The 22,382-nt window shown below is 40.5% G+C and overlaps 1 protein-coding gene and 1 non-coding gene across 3 annotated transcripts in view; both read left to right on the forward strand.

Annotated features, from left to right (window-relative positions):
* The window catches only part of Wdr64 (WD repeat domain 64), a 104,447-nt gene that overhangs the window by 64,837 nt on the left and 17,228 nt on the right, over positions 1–22,382 (forward strand). For both annotated transcript variants that reach the window (XR_013043415.1, XM_042258656.2), the window contains exons 16-23: positions 7,226–7,356; positions 10,951–11,052; positions 13,820–13,889; positions 14,762–14,798; positions 15,788–15,924; positions 18,418–18,523; positions 20,794–20,852; positions 21,891–22,000. Coding sequence is in view for 1 of the 2 variants with exons in the window: in XM_042258656.2 (XP_042114590.2) it covers positions 7,226–7,356; positions 10,951–11,052; positions 13,820–13,889; positions 14,762–14,798; positions 15,788–15,924; positions 18,418–18,523; positions 20,794–20,852; positions 21,891–22,000 (752 nt within the window). In the remaining variant the exon portion in view is untranslated. The remainder of the gene's footprint in view (positions 1–7,225; positions 7,357–10,950; positions 11,053–13,819; positions 13,890–14,761; positions 14,799–15,787; positions 15,925–18,417; positions 18,524–20,793; positions 20,853–21,890; positions 22,001–22,382) is intronic.
* On the forward strand, positions 22,104–22,292 carry LOC121821465 (U2 spliceosomal RNA). The gene has a single exon (XR_006062290.1). It is a non-coding gene; the product is annotated as a U2 spliceosomal RNA (small nuclear RNA).

The raw sequence follows: 22,382 nt of genomic DNA on the forward strand, positions 1-22,382 counted from the left end.
ATTTTTTTTCTTTCCCTACTACTTTGTTCTGTTACAGACCTGAATAGTTAAATTTTTGTTTCTAAGTTGCCAGTTTATGTCTGTGGTGTTATTTTTTAAGATTGTAATAAATAGTCATACTTTGTTCTCTCCCATTCTTTCTTAAGGAAAGAACAGAATGCTATACATATTTATGACTCTTCATTTATCTCATTTAATAATATATCCTGAAAATAATTATGAGCTTCATATAGAAATCTTCAATTTTTCCTTTTCTAAAATTGATAACACACACACACACACACACACACACACACACACAATACAATCTATCACCTCAACCAGTTTTCAGTGTGCATTTGGAGGCCTTAACTATTTAAATTGTTGTACAGCCACCTACCATCTCCAGGCATTTTTAAACTAAACGAATAAAAAGTTGGTTCTTTGAAAAGATAAAGATACACAAACTTCTAACTAGATTATCCAAAAGAAAGTGAGAGAAGAGCTAAATTAATAAAATTAGAACTGAACAGGGGATATGATAACAGACCTCAAAAAACTCAGAGGTTCATTAGGGAATGTTTTTAAAACATGTATTTCAAAAAAAGCTGGAAGATCTTTTTTTTTAATGAGTAAATACTAGACATGTGACCTACCAAAATTAAATCAAGATGACCTACACAGATCCATAATTGGCAGCGAGATTAGAAAAGCCCAGGACTAGGTGGATTTACTGCTGAATTTTATTAAACCTTTAAGCACAAGCTAATATTAATATACAAATCCTTCCACAAAATTGATAGGAAAGGAACAAGTCAGAACTTATTCTATGAAGCCAGCATCACCCTGATACCAACATCAGATCACAGAAACAGAAAACCTTTGTCCAATTCCCTGACAAATGTAGTTGCAAAGATTCTTGTAAATCACATTGAAGAACAGATGGAGACAGTTATACACCATGACCAAGCTGGCTTCACAGCAGGGATACAAGGCTGATTCAATACACAAGTTAGTACGCACATGTAAAACAACACATAAATAAACTTAGGATAGAAATAAAATGATTCACACCAATAGACACAGAAAAGGCCTTTGAAAAGTCCAACAAACGCTTCATGATAAAAGCCCTGAATAAAACGAGTAATAGATGTAATATATTTCATAATGAACACTATGTTAAGTGGAGAAAGCCTAAAAACCATTTCTCTAAAATCAGGAGTGAGGCAAAAAAAAAAAAAAATGCCTACTCTCATACCAACATTATTTTAAAAAAAAGTCCTTGAAGTCTTGGAGTGTTGTGGGAATATCTCTGGAATAAGCAGTCTACACCAATGAGTGTAGAAGAGAGCCAAAGCCAGTGTAGCTCCTGCAAGGCTTTGATCCTGGGCCCAGTTTCTATTCTCACTTTATCCTCTAAAACCATAGGTGGGAAAGGCAAGAAAGCAGATTTTAAAGAAGCTACATGGCAGTCAGCAGATTCTTAAGGGCAAACCCCCATTGTTCCAACTATTTCTCCAGATCATTCTGTTTCAGGTAGCAAGTGAAGTCATACTTGGCAATTAGGCAGTACACACAGAGCTTTAAGTAAATCTCTGTAGAAGACACACGTACTCACAGATAAGCAATGGAGAAACTGGGCATATTCATCACCCAGGGTTGTCTCTTCAACAGAGGAATTGAATACCTGTTTTCCACCCAGAAGGCTGGGAGTGGATGTTGTTAATGACATGGTGACCTTTCCTATCTGTAGAGCCAGACCTTACCCCAACTCCCCAGAATGTTTATCCAAGACTCCCTATCCCTAGACCTTTATTTTTTAGCTTTGTTTCTTAGTCAATAGAACCCATCTTTAGGGGAGATGTCACATGTACTTTATAGCCTGCTGACCTGTACGCTATCTCTGTCAGGGACCACATCAGATCCTAGGTCCTTACACTATAGAAACCATCTTCATGGTTACATGGACTTTGAGTTGAGTTTTGATGTAATTATGCCTCCTTGTGAACCAGGGATTGTATTACATCAGAAAACCACCTGGTGTTAGGCTCCAGAAGTTTTCAACCCAACATTGGCTAAATCATGCTTCTTCCTCACTCATTCCTTCTTGTCTCACTGAGTTCATTTCCCTGTTTGTTATAGAGCTTCCAGGGACCCCCACAAATCACTAAAAAATGAATAAATCAGTATCTAATAATTGGTCATTTCTACATTATTTACTTCAATGAAAATAAGGCAAAAAAAGGAAAGAAAATAAATACAAATTGAAATGGAAGTAAAATACCTTCCATTTGCAGATGACATGGAAGATATTACCAGAAATCTCTGGCCTAGGGAACACTTTCAGCAAAGCAGCAGGATACAATATCAACATAAAGCCTTCTACATAGTGATAATCAATTTGTTGACAAAGAAATCAGAGAAATATTCCAATTCACAGTAGATTTTAAAAAAGTACTCAGAGACATATTATATGGAATTATCAAAGAATTACTAAAAGTATTTTTTAAATACCCAGAAATGACCAAGGAAGTGAAAGGTATCTACAACAAAAACTTTAAAACATTGAAGCAAATTGATAAACCTAGACAGAAAGATTTCCCATGTTTATGGACTGGCAAAATCCATACTGTAAAAATACATATAAAACTAAAAGCAATGCATATTCAATATAATCTCCATCAAAATCCAAGTACATTATTCACAGAATTTTATAAAAATATGAAAATGTTCCTAAAATTCACATGAAAGCACAAAAGATCCTCCTGTTTTAATTAGGGTTTCTATTGTTGTGAAGAGGCACCATGAACACAGCACCTCTTATAAAGGAAAAATATTTGATTAGGGTGGCTCATATTTTCAGAGGTTTAGTCCATTATCATCAGGGTGTAATACACTGGCATGCAGGCAGACATGATGCTGTGGAGAAGGAGCTGAGAGTCCTACATCTTGATATACAGGCAACAGGAAGTGGTCTGAGATACTGGGTGAGCCTTGAGCATATATGACACCTCAAAGCCTGCCTCCACAGTTCCTCAATTCCTCCAGTGAGACCACACCTACTCCAACAAGGCCACACCTCCTAACAGTGCCACTCCCGTTGGGGGACATTTTCTTTCAAACCACCATGGATTCCCAAACAGCCGAAACAATGCTAAGCAGAAAGAGCAATGCTGGAAGCATCACACACTTGATCTCAAATTATACTACAATGTTGTTGTTTGCTTTTGGGTTTTTTTGCTCTTTGGGGGGCCTACCACCCAGCTCCCAAATAAATATACACAGAGACATATTCTTATGTATGAATGCCTGGCCTTAGCTTGGCTTGTTTCTTACCAGCTTTTCTTAACTTTAAAGTATCCTGTCTATCTTTGGCCTCAGATCTTTTATCTTTCTCTATTCCTGTATACCGTTTTTTTCACTTCTTACTCCATGTCTGGCTGGGTGGCTGGGAGGCTGGCCCCTGAAGTCTTCCTCATTCCTCTCTTGTTCCTTGCTCTTTCTCCCTTTCTCCCAGATTTCTCTTTCTATGTATTCTCTCTGCCTGGCAGCCCCAGCTATCCTTTCTACTGCCTTGCTATTGGCCATTCAGCTCTTCATTAATCCCTCAGGTGTTTTAGACAGGCAAAGTAACACAGCTTCACAGAGTTAAACAAATGCAACATAAAAGAATGCAACACATCTTTGTATCATTAAACAAATGTTCCACAGCATACACAAATGTAACACATTTTAAAATAATATTCTACAACACTACAAAGCCATAGTATCAAGAAGGGAATGGAACTAGCATGAAACATGTAGACCAATGGTCGTAGGACCCAGAGATCTATGCAGCTATACTTACCCAATTTTTTTACAAAGGTGCCAAAAACACATATTGGGGGAAAAGCCAGCCTGTTCAACAAATTGTGCTGGGAAACTTAATAGCTACATGAAGAAGAATGAAATTAGATCCACATCTCTCACCTTGCAAAAAAATCAAATGAAATACAGATCAAAAGTTTGAATATAAAATAAGAAATTATGAAACTGGTAGAGGAAAACAAATCCTGTGAAGTTTTCCTATATATTGACAAATCTCCTACATGGCAATTGTATAATTTTGCATTTTCACTACTACATAAGAGAGTGCATATTCCCCCACAGTCTTATCAAGCATTAAAAAACAATTTATATGGAAAAACACTTAATTTGGCATATTTTAGTGACATTTTTGGTAAACTGTGAGTTTACTTTGCTGTTTATTCATGGGGTATTTGCTCTATCCTCTGTTCATTCATGAGGTACTTGTTATATCCTCTGCTTATTCATTGAACATTTGTTATATCCCCTGTTCATTCAAAGAGCATTTGTTACATCCTCTGTTCATTCAAGGGGCGTTTGTTGTGTACTCTATTTTTTTATACAACCTGTTATCATTCCCTTTTTACATTGAACTTTTCCCATGTATTAGGAACATGTATGTGTAAATCTTATTAGAAGGATTCACTTTTTCTGCCCAGTTAATGTATCATTATAGACCTTTTTGGTTGTTTTTTGGATTGATGTGTGTGTGTGTGTGTGTGTGTGTGTGTGTGTGTGTGTGTTTGTTTTGCTTGGGCTTTCATCTGTTGTTTTGAGAAAGTGTTTAATTGTGCATCTCAAACTGGTCTTCCTCCCTTGATCTACCTAGAGCTCAATCACAGGCACAGTCCACCATGCCCATCTCTCATAAACTTTAACTAGGTTTTTCAAAGTCAGCTCACCAAACTGCATCTTTTCTTTTCATAGGTTTGGATCTTTGCTTCTCACCTTGCTTGGGAAGCACCATTTGGTTAATCATGAATGTACCTGTTACCGTTACCTTGTTGTTCTAAAATACAAACAAGGAGCGGACATTGTCAGACTTTTTTCTTTCAGGATATTCTCTAAATTCCAAAATTGTAAGCAACCTGAAAGGAGGAGGCACCCTCATTTCCCAAAACACAGGAAAATAAATGTCCCTCCCAATCCTGGTCAGTTGGTAACTAGCAAGGGGAGATCTCTCCTGATCCTGGTGGGCTGGTAGCTAATGAGGGATTTCAGGGGTCTCAGTGCAGTCAGTCTCTGAATGGCGGTTTGTAATCCTGGCATTCAAGCTGAAACATCAGGGTCAGGAGTTTGAGACAAGCCTGGTATTCTCTTCATCAATAGTTTATTATAAAATATTTGAAAAAATTATAAACACATATAAATGTCTCCCCTTAAATGTAACTACTATTTTGCAATGTTTACTTTATTATGGATCTATTTGTGTATCTGCCCTCTACCCATCCTCAAGTTCACCTTACTTAAAAAATGTATTTCAGAGTATATTTCAGAAGAAGTAGAAGCTGTAAATAGATGCTGCCTTGAATGCTTCAGTATATGAATCAGTAACTGGAGTCCACTGCTGCTTTACAGAGTTGTTTTTAGTGGAATTATTGAGGATTGGAAAGGAGAATTAGCAAGATACAATTGTAGTATTCAATGAACTTGATAAGAACTTTGTACAACCCAAATCTCTGTCAAGACAGAGACTATGACCATCACCTCAGGCACCCACCATGTCAATACTTACCTGGTTCTCTTCAGCATAAATTTGTTGTCCACGTGTTACGACAGTGGCTCCTATTGTATATGTGTATGTTGTTGCCCTCATTTAGCACAATGTTTCTGAGATATGACCATGTCATGATACATGTCTTTACTACCACAGACTTGTTTCAGGATGCTTGAAATGTATGTGACCACTAAAACATGCATAACCACTAGGGCTCAGAGACCTTTCCAAATATTTCAGAAGTATCTATACATATTAAAAGAGACACGTTGATAGAAATTGTCTTCAGAAAGTTATTTCTGTAACATGCTTGCAGGCACATATATCTGAGGATGAAGTACCAAGGTGTTTGGTTGAGAGTTAGGACAGAGAAATAAGGAAGATATCATTTGTTTGCTGTTGGCTTCTTTGATGCTTGTTCTTCAAAACATTTAGGCCTTTTGATTGTTCCAAATGTGTCCTCATTAACTTTATTAATATACTCTAATATTAGCTTGAAGTACCCCAGCTTCTCAGCCTTTTCAGGGATAAAATGGTCAGATACCAAAGCCTTCGAGAGGACTGCAGGTTATAGAAGGACCAGTGATATAACTGTAATGTAACTCACAAGAAAATGACAGGGCTTGTCTTACAGAATTTGAAAATGGTCTATCAGATCACTTTAATATAGAAAAGATATTGTTTATCTCATATTGAAGCAAATGTCGCCATAGCACCGACTTGAATTGCATTGGTAGTTTCAATAAAAAGGTTTTATTGTTAGATTAAAGGGCTTTGAAATTAATACATACAATTCTTAACACTTCAGAGATGGAGTCGAGCCTACCTCTTCCAACTCTATTTATCATTGGAACTAGGTTTGGACATACATATTCACTGTATCTGAAACATTGTATATAGTCAATAACCGCAGAAAGGTGAGTGCACAGTGAGTTGGCACCAAGGTACTTGTCAAGTAATTGCACAAGTGACAAGGAATTGAAAAATGATCACTTTAAATCAGATGATAAATTAGTGAAGTACAGAAGTGGGGCTGGAAAAATGACTACATGGATAAAGTGTTTGCTACACAAGTCTTACACGTGTCCCCAACACAGTATTTTGAGATTGCTCAGAAATTAACACATCATCTAGGTACTTTAAATTCTCATACATATCTCAGATCACAGACACCATCTTTAATTTTGTATTCTAAGAACCTAAGATGCTCAACAAATATCTGAGGCAGGATAACTGCAAAGAAGCACATGTAACAATACATAGAAAAAAACTTCTATAAAGTTCTGTGCATTAGAAACTGGATAGGTGGACTAGCCAAATGAAAGGCTAGCATGTCAGTGGGAATAGCTAATGTGCACTGTTTTTTTTTTTTTTCGAAGAAGACTGAAAGGAAGATTTAAAAAAATAGAAATAGTCTAATGGTTGGTAAAGCAGAATAAGTCAAAGCTAAATCAAAAGGGGCCAGAATTAAAGAGAATGTTTTTGTTGTTTCAGTGAATTACTCAAGCTAAATTTTCTAATGCTAAAGGCAGTGAGGGGGTGGTAATAAATTTCTTGCTCAATGACTTTGAACATACTATGACACTGTTTTAAGTTGATTACAATTACGCTGTGCATGTATAACATTTTAATTAGGCTGACTTTGCATTCTCACCAGTCTACATCTGTGTCCTTTGTTTTTAGAATCCTGCTGTCGATGTTGAGGTCAACTGCATTGATTTGTTTCAAACAGAGGGATATAATTTGATAGCATGTGGAACCTTAAATGGCATGATTATCTTATGGAATTTTATAACAGCTTCTGTTAAAGAAATGTAAGTGTTATCTTTGCCCTAAATAATAGGAGTTTAACTGCATAAGCATCTAAATAGCAAGTAATACCTTCAAGGAAGGATTTTCTTGGAGGTTATCTTCATAAGTACACTATGTGCTGAGAGTCTAAATTCCATAATTACACAAAAAAACTTAAATATTCATATATCCGAAAGACTTCTCCTTTACATAAATATATGTATAAATATATGGTCTTTCCATGTTTAAATTTATTCCTTCAACAGATGGTTTTAATTTTATTTTTTATTTTATTTACCTGTGTGTATGTGGGTGTTTTGCCTGGTAGCAGGCAGAGACCAGAAGAAGACACTGAACACTTTGATGCTAGTGTTACAGTAGTGAGTCAGGCTGTGGATACTAGAAATCAAACCTGGGTCTTCTAGAAGAACAGCCAGTATTCTCAACCACTGAGCCATCTCTCTATCCCCAACAAATATTTGAAATGTGTAATAACTTGACACACTAATATCCACAAGCTTTCAAGTACACATTTCCAATCATCTCCTAGCATTTCCCTTCCGATCACTACCCATTCACATCAAGCTGCATAATTCCTGACCTGCCCCTCCATCAAACTTCTCCTCCCTCTCTATTCCTACTACCACCAACATCTACTCACTTGCCAGAGACAAATGATGATAGGCATTCTAGAAGCCTTTTCTTTCTCATTCACATCATAGTATCCAATTTATTACATGATGACTCTAGCAAGGACCAATGTCGCAGGTGCATCCCGGATCTCAGCCAGTTCTGTTGAGATGTTCTGAATCATGACTGGAGTGTTTACTCTCCACAGTTAACCATCTCTAAGTGTTCTTGCCATTTGTTTAAAGGAACTAGCATAATGTGTTATCTGTATGGCTGAACTCTAAATAATAAACTGTCTTGACTTGTGTTCTTGGAGGCATGTACTGGGACCTTGTAGGGACACCCTCTGTCAAGGGGGCTTATAAAATTAATTGCAGATACAAACTGGACAACAATCCTAATAAGCCAAAATAAAATCAAGTCTATCTTGGAGAAAAGGGGATCAGGATGGAAAAAAAGGAAAAAGAGGACAGCACATAAGAACTCTCTACCTCTGGTCAGAGGTCTACCTGGACCACACCCCTTTTCATCAAAAGTTGGCTCCACCCTAACGCTCAGTGCCTGCCCTTGGGCTTTTCTTCTGTGCTGTGTGCTTGTCATTTGATACCTATGTCTGCACACACTGGACAGTTCCTCACAGTCTTATTAACAGCTCTCACACCAAAGGTGGCAGTTTCTGTCTGACTCACTGCTGAGAAGGAAAAGAAGATAGATGAAAAAGATCAGTGGCGATGCCACCATGAAAGGAGGGGGCAGCTGTCCTGAGCTATTTCCAATTTCAAGGTAGCAATCCCTCTTGCTTAAGAACCAGGCATTTTGCCAAGGGATGCATGCAAAGCTAGTACTCAATAAAAGAAAGCAACTCTGGTGGATTATACGTCATGTCTGTTTTCCGAAGGCAGATGATTATTTTAAAACAGTAGGGTCCTGGGAGATAATTCAGTGGGAAAAGAACTTTACTGCAAACACAAGGCCCTCAGTTTGATCCCTGAAACTAAGTATAAAAAGCCAGGTGTTGTGACACAGATTTATAACCTCAGCACTGCAGAAGTAGTGACAGGTGGATCCCTGGAGCTTGCTAGCAACCAGCCAGCCAAGCCTACTGGACAAGTTCTAGGTCAGTAAGAGATCCTACCTCAAAAACAATAGGCCCTGTACCAGGGGAGCAACAGAGAGGTCGTTCTTTGGTCACTACACATCTATATACACACATATTTAGAATCACTGGAGTCTTTTGGAAAAGAAAGACACAACATCCCAAAACTGTGTAAGGTAATATATTCCCAGCTTTATCAGTTATAAAACTAAAAATTATTCCTATATTTGTGGTGGAAGTCCTTTCCACTATTTTATTTATTAGTTAACTTTATATGTATAGGTGTTTTGTCTGCATGTATATCTGTGCACCACCTGCATGTCTAGTGTATAGAGAGGCCAGAAGAGGGTGTCAGATCCCCTGGAACTAGAGTTACAGACAGTTGTGAGCTGCCGTGTGTGTGTGTGTGTGTGTGTGTGTGTGTGTGTGTGTGTGTGTGTGTGTGTGTGTGTGTGTGCGTGCTGGGAATTGAACCCAGGTCCACCAGTACTCAACCATTGAGCCATCTCTCCAACCTGCCATTTCTTAATATACCTCATTTTGTCTGACTCCTTCCCCAGCCAAAGAGAAAGAACCCTTCTCTCTCGAGAACACCATGATTTGGGGGTTCAAACTTAATAATGTTTCTTGCTAGTTAATAATCTGTTTCATAACTGATTGATGATCAAATATATCTAAAACCATTGAGCTTAAAAAAGTCATCATCCAATTTACAAGCTTCTTGTTTGGTCTTGGTCCCCTCCGTACAAGACTCCTGCACCATTGTGTTAGTCTCCTTCCTGCTGCTGTGACAAATCCCTAAGATAATAAGAAAAAAAGTTTGTTTGGGCTCATGACTTCAGAGGTTCAAGTGATCTACAGACCCTGTTGCTTTGGGCCTGTGAGAAGTCATCACATCAGCGTAGTGATGAATGATAGAGCTTTTCATAGTGAGAAAGTTTTTTTTAAAAAAGGAAGAGGGTGAGCCGGGCGTGGTGGCGCACGCCTTTAATCCCAGCACTCGGGAGGCAGAGCCAGGCGGATCTTTGTGAGTTCGAGGCCAGCCTGGGCTACCAAGTGAGCTCCAGGAAAGGCGCAAAGCTACACAGAGAAACCCTGTCTCGAAAAAACCAAAAAAAAAAAAAAGGAAGAGGGTGCCTGATCTCTCTCAAGGATCTGCTTTCCAAAGAACTAAAAAACCTCCCACTACACCCCACCCTTAAAAGCTCAACACCTCCCAAGGGCACCGATCTGGGGAGCAAGCTTTTAAAATATAGGTCCTTGGAAGATGTTTCAGATCCACATTCTAGCAATCACTCATCAGCTCAAATTAGCAGGTGTCATTTCTCTTAAAGGAAAGGGGCATGTTCTAAGAGGTCAGTTTGCCCTAAGGGATGCAAAGTGATAGTTAAGAGATATAGCACAGAGTGTAGTATAGGTATTGAGAGACTACTGTTCTGGTCTCAAGACACTACCTGCAAAGTCCCATGGGATCTGGGTCCATGGAAGACTAGAGCAACAGGAGCAGGGTAATCTCTGGATTATCTGCTCTTGTCCACTCAGTTTTAAGATCCTGGGGTAAGGCACCATATTTCACTCAAATCTATCCTTCCATATTTTCAGAGTAAAATTCTGCTATTTAAACTGTATGATACTTCCAGATAGTCCCTCTACAGGATGAGACACTCTGACCTATAAGTAGGAAATCTGTCCAGTTAACTGGAGTAAATACTTGTAGATCATCTGATGATGACGTGGTTCTACAAAGCCTTGATAACAAAGGCATATTTGGACTTTCACTTCATGTGCAATGATAACATTTTAAGTAACTAGAACTGCATGGGAATTATGCAATGTGAAGTGAGTTTCATAGTTCATGCCATTTACTAGGCAAGGACATGCTTGTTTTCAGATACCGGCCTGAAGACTGCTTCTCTACGGACCCTGACTTGGACCCCAAACGCTTTCGGATTAATGACATAATGTTCCTTTTCCGACCTCCTGACTGTGTAAGGTAACTCAGAGCTTCTTGTCCAGTAGGGCTATCTGGAACCCAGGTAGGTGATCTGAGTTACCCACATGCCAGCATCCAAGAAAGGACAACTGAAGGAAAATGAGTGTTGAGCTGACTCCTTTGTTTCAACGTTCCTCACTGTCACAGTATTGTGACATATTGGTGGGGTAGACCCTTACCATGTCCTTTCATTGTGTGGACCCTTACCATGTCCTTTCATTGTGTGGACCCTTACCATGTCCTTTCATTGTGTGGACCCTTACCATGTCCTTTCATTGTGTGGACCCTTACCATGTCCTTTCGTTGTGTGGACCCTTACCATGTCCTTTCGTTGTGTGGACCCTTACCATGTCCTTTCGTTGTGTGGACCCTTACCATGTCCTTTCATTGTGTGGACCCTTACCATGTCCTTTCATTGTGTGGACCCTTACCATGTCCTTTCATTGTGTGGACCCTTACCATGTCCTTTCGTTGTGTGGACCCTTACCATGTCCTTTCGTTGTGTGGACCCTTACCATGTCCTTTCATTGTGTGGACACTTACCATGTCCTTTCATTGTGTGGACCCTTACCATGTCCTTTCATTGTGTGGACCCTTACCATGTCCTTTCGTTGTGTGGACCCTTACCATGTCCTTTCGTTGTGTGGACCCTTACCATGTCCTTTCATTGTGTGGACACTTACCATGTCCTTTCATTGTGTGGACCCTTACCATGTCCTTTCATTGTGTGGACCCTTACCATGTCCTTTCATTGTGTGGACCCTTACCATGTCCTTTCATTGTGTGGACCCTTACCATGTCCTTTCGTTGTGTGGACCCTTACCATGTCCTTTCATTGTGTGGACCCTTACCATGTCCTTTCATTGTGTGGACCCTTACCATGTCCCCACACTGTGTGGACCCTTACCATGTCCCCACACTGTGTAGACCCTTACCATGTCCCCACACTGTGTAGACCCTTACCATGTCCCCACACTGTGTAGACCCTTACAATGTCCCCTCACTGTGTAGACCCTTACCATGTCCCCACACTGTGTAGACCCTTACCATGTTCCCACACTGTGTAGACCTTTACCATGTCCCCACACTGTGTAGATCCTTACCATGTCCTTTCATGGTGTGGACCCTTACCATGTCCTTTCATTGTGTGGACCCTTACCATGTCCCCTCATTGTGTAGACCCTCACCATGTGTCCTCACTGTGTAGACCCTCACCATGTGTCCTCACTGTGTAGACCCTCACCATATGTCCTCACTGTGTAGACCCTCACCATGTCCCCTCACTGTGTAGACCCTTACCATGTCCCCTCACTGTATAGACCCTTACCATGTCCCCTCATTGTGTAGACCCTTACCATTTTCCCTCACTGTGAAGACCCTCACCATGTGTCCTCACTGTGTAGACCCTTACCATGTCCCCTCACTGTATAGACCCTTACCATGTCCCCTCATTGTGTAGACCCTTACCATGTCCCCTCACTGTATAGACCCTCACCATGTGTCCTCACTGTGTGGACCCTTATCATGTCCCCACACTGTGTAGACCCTTACCATGTCCCCTCACTGTGTAGACCCTTACCATGTCCCCTCATTGTGTAGACCCTTACCATGTCCCCTCACTGTATAGACCCTCACCATGTGTCCTCACTGTGTGGACCCTTATCATGTCCCCACACTGTGTAGACCCTCACCATGTCCCCTCACTGTGTAGACCCTTACCATGTCCCCTCACTGTGTAGACCCTCACCATGTGTCCTCACTGTGTAGACCCTTATCATGTCCCCTCACTGTGTAGACCCTCACCATGTCCCCTCACTGTGTAGACCCTTACCATGTCCCCTCACTGTATAGACCCTTAGTATGTCCCCTCACCATGTAGATCCTTAGCATGTCACCCTCACATGTGCCTTTACCACAGAAGTGGAAATGGGAAATGCTCATTGGCTCTTACTTTTAGCTAAACCTAACACAGTCACCAAAAATGTGTAGCCAGTTTAGGTCTTGGAGGGAACAGCTAGAAAAGGCATTGGAAATTTCATATACTATACAGTGTAACTGGGCAACCTCCATCCATTCCTTCAAGAGCAGAGGGTTGTTTGTTAAATTTCTAATAAGTATTTTTTTCCTATTTTCTACTTATATTTGCTTTAGGAGTCTGTACTTTTAAGCAACAATGCTAAACAAATCTCTAGAGGGAAATTAAATGTTTCTGTGCTATAGTTAGGCTTCACTCTTTGGTGAGTCAGAACCTAGCACCTTCCCTATACATTTTCTTATAATTATATCAAAACTCTTTGAAGAATATCATCAGTGTCTTTTTTTTTTTACATAAGCTACGTTTCAGCCTATGGCCACAAAGCATAGAAGAGACAGGATCAGGCCAAAAGAAACAACAATAACAAACGAACAAACAAAAACATGCAAGAAGTTAGCCAGGTGTGTGTGCAGCGGCTGCCATCCACCCCTGCATTTCAGTTTCTGAACCTCAATAGTTCAATATAGTGTTAACAATGAGCCAGGCCAGGCCTGTGTTTCCTAGACCCAGGCAGCAGTGATACCCCTTCAATGCTGAGGCTCCCCAGCATTCTCTGTAACACCACACTAGTGAGCATTCATTGCACTGGATGTAAGGTGTAGCTCACCTCATGAGTGGGTGGGATATTCTCAGGGATGAGAAGGAAATGACCACCTGAAACTGGAACAGAGCACTCTGAGTTCTGTGGACTGTCTGAATCTTCCAGCCTGTGTCTCCTCCATCCCTGAACAGGAGATCAAGTCAGGATTCCATCTGCTCATCAACCCAGTGTGACTCAAGCAAGGGTCCGCAGAGCAGCAAGGTGAGTGCAAGGTAGAGATGGCATCTTCCTGTTACAAGCAGAGGCTCAGAAACAGTGGCTCTCAGCCCCTGTGTGTACATCTATGATGTATGTACATCTATGTGTACATGCGACTTGTTTGTTTTCCCTCAAAATCAACAACTTACATTGTTTTTCTTCATTTATTTTCAAGGTCTTCACATGTGTGACCAACCAATACATGACCATTAATAAATAAGTGTATTAATAAGTTACACCTACTGTTTTTATGCTTGTAAGATAACCCAGTGATGTTGAGCTTCTCTTTTCTGTTATCATATTTCACATACGGTGTAATCAGACCACAGCCCATAATATAATGCAGTGGTCTGCTGTCTTCTCAGTTCTGATTGTACATATTTTTGCAGAGTGCTTTTCTAATCAGGATTTTACTAAGTCGAGAGGTACTCACACAAGAGGTATTTTGAAAGAACTAGTGCGGTAGAAAGAAAAGAACACGGGTGGACAGAAAAGCCAGCAGAGCCACGCCTCAGTCCAAGCCCTCTGTACTCTGTCCGACTTCTAGCCTTGTCACTAAGGCCGAGGTTCTGTTTCCTTGTGGGTAAGATTGGGAAAATAAAGACCCCTGGTGTGGCTGTCCATAGAATTAGAGACAATGCACACCAAGAGTTGGGCATGTATGGGGGGGGGGGGCGGAATCACAGTCACTAGTGCAAGCCACCAAGAACTGCCATTGTTTTCTAGCTCTTCTATTTATGACTATGAAAATGTCTGCACTACATTGACATGAGTACTTAGGCATGTCAACACAGCTCTGCAGAAGCTGCCCATCTACTAGGTCTCATCCCCTTGTAATGTCATAGAAATGTTTTCTCTCTCTCTTCTCCATTCAGGGAAGTAAACAAAGTATACATGACACGGAGGTCAAAGGTCAGTATCAGCGCTCTTCTTTAGAACCAAGCAGCTTTTTTTTTTTTTTTTTTTTTTTTTTGCCTTTATGACACTGGGGACCAAGCCTGGGACCTCACACATGCTGGGCAGGCACTCTACCATGGAGGTACAGGCCAGACCAGCTCCTTTGCGACAGTAACTTTGTATGATAGGATATTCCTGATGTGCTCTTTCCGTAACTGAGTATTGAAGTGTTTGGGGGTCTAGGTAGTATAATGCTGTGACCCCTTAATACAGTTCCTCATGGTGTGGTGACCCCCAACTGTAAAATTATTTTGTTGCTACTTTGTAACTGTAATTTTGCTACTCTTATGAATCATAATGTAAATATCCAATAGGCAAGATATCTGATATGTGACCCCCTAAGGTTGGACTAATGTGAAGAATATTAAAATGATGCCTTTTAAAGGGCTCAATGGGAGTGAGAGGGGATGAGAAAAGTAATACATAGTAAATATGACTAATATATATGCTATACATGAGTGAAATTGTCATAATAAAACCTGTTACTATTGATAGTTAATATATGCTAATTTTAAAAGGATAGTGTGTCCAGAAACATTCTCAAGATGAACAAAAACAAATGATACTCTTTATGCTAATTCTAGATGTTTAAAATCCAAAGTATGACTGAACTTTTTAGTCTCCAATGCATTTTGCTAAAACTTATGCTAGACTTATAAAACATCCTAGATGTTTTAAAACTTTCATAAGGCTAAAGCCACCACATGCAGAATCTTCTAGAGGCTTTTACATTAGGAGCCCAAATAAGCCTTTTAGATTTTTTCAGTGATCCAGGATTCCATTCTACAAAGGCCTTTCTATTTTGTTCCCTGTGAATTCTCTAAAGAAAAAAAATTGAAAAAGTCCTGTATTTCTCTTCCCACCCATCTCTTCTCTGGTGTTCCATTAAATTTGAAACCCCAAGGATTACAAATGCCAGCAGAGCTTATGAGTTTCTCCACCAGGTGAGCAAGCAGACATGGTGGGAGAGCAGCAGCCAGTGAGCAGAAAACAGCCCACCCCCACTAGCTCCATGGAAACACAGCCTCCTATCCTGGTCACTGCACACGAGGATGGACATCTCCGCTTGTGGACGTTGGAGGTGATGAAGTTTGGGCTTGGCTGGTACTCAAAAGGAATGGCATGATAAAGAGGATAGTTGTGCCTTGCAGCCTTCTTCCACATGGCATCCAATTCAAACATTCCACTGTTCTAGCCAAACAGATGGTCGTTCAGTTCACTCACTGACTACTGCCAAACTATACACTAGGCTGGTTTTACTGCTCAAGGCATTAGTTCATCAAAACTGTTAAAAGTTTCAAATCTTTCAAGCTGAGCTGTAAATTCATGATAATATTCTATTGGATATTTAAATGAATGTCATCAGTAATGCATTCTATAAACGGATGTAAGGGGCTTAGCCAATAAAGGACTGAAGACCCGAATTCAATGCCTAGAATCCACATTAAAAATCTGAGCATGGTAGAGCACTCTTATAAACCCAGTGCTGGTGAGGAAGGATCAGCAGATCCCTGGGGCTTGCTGGCCAGCCATCCTAGTCTAGCTGGCAAGCTACAAGCCAGGGGAAGATCTTGTCCCAAAATAAGGTAAATGGTGTTCCTGAGGAGTGACACCCAAGGTTGTTCTCTGGCCTGCACACACACACACACACACACACACACACACACACACACACACACACACCTACACATTCACATTTTCATGCCATAAAACAGACTGTAAGAATGCTGACACATGGGGCGGTGGTGGCGCTCGCCTTTAATCCCAGCACTCGGGAGGCAGAGGCAGGCGGATCTCTGTGAGTTCGAGGCCAGCCTGGTCTACAAAGCGAGTTCCAGGAAAGGCACAAAGCTACACAGAGAAACCCTGTATCGAAAAAAAAAAAAAAAAAAAAAAAGAGTTGCCATAGTCATGGTGTCTCTTCACAGCAACAAAGAAGGCTAACACATAGCTTATAAAATACTCTTTCGTTATCTTTATCTGTGTGTCTGTATGTTTATGTATGTCTGTGTGTGCATGTAGGTGCAAGCATGCCATAGCAGTAATGAAAAAGTCAGAAGAAAACTTGTGAGAGTCACCTTTGCTACCGTGTAGGTCCTAGGGATCAAATTTAGGTTGCCAGGCTTGGCAGCAAGCTCCTTTACTGGCAGAGCCCTAATATAAAACTTTAATGATATAAATTATTGAAAGATGGTATTGCATCACTTTGAGTGTTCTTAAATTTTTTTTTTTACCATAAAAAGAGCAGCTTTAATTTACCAGGAGATTTTTGATGGAGGGTGGGCATCCCAAATTAAAAGTACAAATTAAGGAACACAAGATGGCCCAGTGGGTAAAAATCATTTGGGCACACAAGCCCCAAAACCCGAGTTCAATCCCAAGAAACCCATGAGTAGGTGGAAGAAGAGAGCCAGCTCCATAAATTGTCCTCTGACTTCCACACCTGTATCCCAACACACACACATGCACCCCAACACACACACATGCACCCCAACACACATGCAACACACCATGCACCCCAACACACATACCCCAACACACACACATACAACACACACACATGCACTCCAACACACATACACATGCAACACAACACACAGCAACACACACACATGCAACACACACACATGCAACACACACATGTAAAACACACACACACACACACACACATTAATCATTTTATTTTTTAAAAAAATTCAAAGTAGGAGAAGAGAACAGAAGAGGATGAAAGAGTTGTGAGTAGACCACCCATTGTGACCCTGAAACTCTTAGAGACACAAGAATGTGTGAGTGTTGTGATAAGGCTTCTCCTATGGAGAACCCAGGAGACAGCAACAGTGTTGTGTGATCCACACTGAGATCTGAGAACACAGAGCAGCAAGGCTGTCTGCCAGCTCAGTCCCAGTCTGCCCACGGCTTCTGGCTTCCTAGTGAAACCCCCGTCTTGAAAACACAAACTGCCTCCAAGATGATCTTGGAATAAAATGCCTTATCTGTGATGAATAAGAAACGACATATGATATCCAAGGAAAGTCTTTGAAAACAGCTGCTGACTCAAATTCTATTCTCAGTCTTCAGAGAGATAAATATACATGGAAGTCCTTCCAAGGGCTAGCTTCTACCACTCCAAAACAGTTTATCTGGGTTTGAATCTCTTGCGATCCATTATTAATAATCAGAAATACGTTTTCCTGGCACGTAAGTATGCCTGTTGAAATATGCCTTGTAACCATGGAGTTACATTTGGCCCTGATGGGAATGCCTGTGTAAGGGGAGACCATGTAGTTGAGATCTCATGCAAGCAAGTGTGTGAAAAGACCCATGGATAACACCAAAGAAAGAGGAAATTAACCATCAGCGAATAGTCACCCATACTTTGAGTTGTCCATACTATTCATTTCAAAGTAATAAGTCCTCGTGGATAGCATCAAGTTATTTTCAGTACAGAATAGAAAATCCTGTTAAGTAGTAGAGCTGAAAATTGAGATGTCTCGGGTAGAGTGAAGTTCAACTTTAATATTGCGGTTTTATAGAATTTATTATAATGGAAGATGTGTTGTTTGCCTTTGTTCAGGGGAAGCTTCTGAAAGACATACTGCCCTTCACAAAGCACTCAGCCATTTCCCTGACGTCACTATACACTGACTCGTGCTGCAGGACACTGCTGGCCGGGAATGTGGGTAAGCCTTGTTCTGGCAGATCAAGCTGCATCTTACGAATCTATGGGCTATAAAAATGGCTCCAAGAAACACACATGACGTTTACGGGGGCAGATGAAAGTCTCCAAGAGGTATGCTCAAAGTGAGAAAGTTTGAGATTCAAGAACACAAAGCAGCAGCATGTGGCATGTGTCCTCTCTTAGGGGTCCTCCAGGGCCTGGATTTGGAGTCCTTATCTAGGTAGTTCTTTGCATGGATGACATTTGCATACAGGTGAAATCACCCATGAGTTTGTCCTTCATCTTACAGAGTGTTGTTCTTTTAGACATCCTCAAGACTTGCCTTAGATGCTAAGACTCTGCTGGACCTCCTGGAGGCTGAGGCCCCAGGATCATGAGATTGGACACTGGACACTGCTGTGGACTGGTGCCTGGCATGTCCCAGGGTATCAGCTAACACCAAATGGCTGCATACTCCTACTTCAGGCCAGGATCCAGGGCTCTATCCCCCACCCACAGGATCTGGGCCAAATAAAGCTATTTTTTGTTTGCTTCTTTGAGACAGGGTCTTTCTATGTAGCATCGGTTGTCTTGGAACTGGCTATGTAGATCTGGTTACCCTTGAATTCATAGAAATTAGCCTGCCTCTGCCTTTTGAATGCTGGGAATAAAGGTGTGTGCCACCATGGCCAGCCTACAGGTAATTTCTTTTTCTGAAATTATAAAAATTTTCTGATGGAATTTGGGGGATCTCTTTTGTATAATACCATACCATCTATAAATAGGAAAAAGTTGACTTATTTTGCTATTCATAGCCCTTTGATTTTCCTCTCTTGTCTTATTGCTTTAGCTAAAACTTCAAGCACTATATTGGATAGAAATGCTTAAAGTGGACACCCTTGTCTTCTCAATCTTTATGGGGATGCTTTGAGTTTTTCTTCATTTAACATCATGGTGGTATTGATTTTTTTTATGTGTTAGCTTTTATTTTGTTGAGGCATGTTTTCCATCCCAAGTCTCTCCAGGGATTTTATCTTAAAGGAATGCTGTATTTTTCCCAAAGGCCTTTTCTGCATCAACTGAAATAATCATATGATTTCTGTCGTTGAGTCCATTATGTAGTCCAATTTTGTTCATTGGCTACTCCCATTGAACCATCAATGTATCTCTGGAATGAAGCCAACTTGATCATATTAATGGTATTATGGATGTGCTCTTGAATTCCGTTTGCAAGTTTTTCTTTTCAAGAATTTTTTCTTCTATGTTCATCAAGGAAATTGGCCTATAATCCTATTTTGTTGGATTTTCGTCTAGTTTGGTATCAAGGTAATCCTGGCTCATTAAAAAGAGCTTGAAGTGTTCCTTCCCCTTCTTTTATGGAACATTCTGGGCTAGTATTGCTATTCATTCTTTCTTTTTTTAATTGGAGATAGGATTTCATGTAGCCCAGGTTGGCCTCAAACTTACTATATAGCCAAGGATGACAGGGTGTAGCATGAATTGTTAGAAGGTCTTGTTAATAAAATCAAACCCAGCCAGGTATTGGAGTGAATGCTGGAAGATCAGAGAAGCAGAACAAGTCACAGCCACCTCGCCTTGCTAATTTCTCAGCTGATCCCACTTCCTCAGACTGGAAGACTCTGTGTCCTTATCCAAATGGATCTCAACTGAACTGCTTCTTGAAAGCCTGAATGCTTAACCAGTCTGTAGTTCCTGGTCCTCACGACTTATATACTTTTCTGCTTTCTGCCCTCACTTCCTGGGATTAAAGACTCACTTCGTGGGATTAAAGGTGTGAGTCACCATGCCTGGCTGTTTCCAGTATGGCTTTAAACTCACAGAGATCCAGATAGATCTCTGTCTCTGGAAAGCTAGAATTAAAGGTGTGAGTGCCATCATTTCCTAGCCTCTGTATCTAGTGGCTGTTCTGTTCTCTGACCACAGATAAGTTTATTAGGGTGCACAATATTTTGGGAAACACAATACCACCACAACCTGGTACTTTTGGACATTGTGCCTCTACCTCCTAAGAACTAAAGTTACATCGGATGTACCAACACTCCCAGTTTTATGCAGTGCTGGGGATCAAACCCAGGATTTCTCCATGCTAGGCAAGCCCTCTACGAAGCTATATTCCCAGACTCCAAATTTCCTCTTTTATAGCTGGTTTCTCAGATTCTATTCTGTCTACCAATACAAGTGCCTGAATCAAAATGACTTGTCATGCTGAGGACTGTTTGCTTAAAGAATATAATATCTAATTCAGGACTCTAATGTTTAATTTTTATACAGAAGGACACGTTATCCTTTGCAGTATTAGTTCCTTTTTGGATCCACCTCATGATGAAAAGGTATGAACTTCAGCTTTCCACTTAAATAAAGAAATCAGCTCATGTCTGTTGAACATTTTCCTAAAGCTCACACACAAATGATAGAAATGCAAGCGCCCCACTACACTCCAGGTACATATTCTACTGTAATTTAAGCTACATGACCCCAGCCTTTGCTTGGGTGGATGCTGTCTTAAGACAGAGAAAGAACCTTTGGATGACCAAAAGCTCTTGAACAGCTCTGAAACAATATGAAGCAGGAGAGTGCAGACTTTTAGCAAGTCTTTTTAAGAACAGATACAGGAAACTGAGTCAACAGTCTAAGAAATTATTCTCAACCCTGCTCAAGTCACAAGGAATAGGAGATGCACAGGGGAACTGCAAGCCTCCTAGGACTTGGGTCAAACAGATAACTGAGTACATGGCCCAGGGGAAATATGGTCTAATTGTGTCCATCAATGAGCAGAGAGAAACATACAGAGTGTGTTACTGCAGAACAAACTGTAGGAATGTCTTCTGAATCACCTTAGGGATTCTAAACTTTTAGAACAAATGTTAAAGATAGACCTTCTTTAGGTCTATCAGTTGACCCTCACACTGCTTTTGAAAGAGAATAAGCTATGCCTATCCTTTTTGCCAGTTCCTTATAGCAGATGCCTCTTACTCCATACCCCATGCCAAGAAGAATGTAGTCAATGTTTTCTCTAGATAAAATTTAAAAGTGAGAAAAGACTCTTGGCCTTCACCTTCCAGATCTGCTTTTCCTCTCTCCTAATGGACTTCGGTGTGTCTCTGAAGTATCAACCATCTACTAAAGTCCACAACAAAATAATAAAAATATGAGCTTCCTTCTCCAGTAGGGGTATGTACAGAGTAATAATCCTATAAAATTGGAGTGGTTTTGGTACCTCGGTAAGCAAGAGAAAAACTAATCAGAGTAGAGACTCAATCACCATCTATCACACTCACTCATAAATGTAGCTCTTCAATGAGAAATGATTTTGCTTAAGGTTGTATTTTGATTCATTCCAAGAGATATGTCTTCTTTTTGCCATCTAGAAATTCAAGCAGCTGCTTTCCTGGCGTGCCCACTCTTTAGAAATTATTCAAGTGATCTATGTGGAAGACAAGCAGCTGGTGCTTACCGCCTCCATTGATGGCTCAGTGAGGTAAACCCAGATGGGTCCACCCTGGAATCTCGGGGTTTTTAGCATGAGAGGAGTAAGATTTGATGCTAATGTTGATGTGTTTGGTTGCAACGCAGTGCTTTGGATTAATTCCTGACCATTTGGCTAAGATCAAATGTGTATGTATTTTTATCAGCTTAATATAAGATACATCTTCTATCTGAGGACAACATATTAAATAGATTTGGGATCTGAAAGATGGGATTGGAGCTTGCGCCACCAATTCCATGCGTGGACCATGTGTCACAGCATCTCCATAAACGGTATACCCCTATCACGGGATTTCAGGAAAAGCATAGTCTTGGTACACTTATTGGAATAAATATATATGTAAACCAAAAAAGTTATACAAAACATCCTTGGG

The sequence above is a fragment of the Peromyscus maniculatus genome, chromosome 11 (assembly GCF_049852395.1).
Source record: "Peromyscus maniculatus bairdii isolate BWxNUB_F1_BW_parent chromosome 11, HU_Pman_BW_mat_3.1, whole genome shotgun sequence".
Lineage (NCBI taxonomy): Eukaryota > Metazoa > Chordata > Mammalia > Rodentia > Cricetidae > Peromyscus > Peromyscus maniculatus.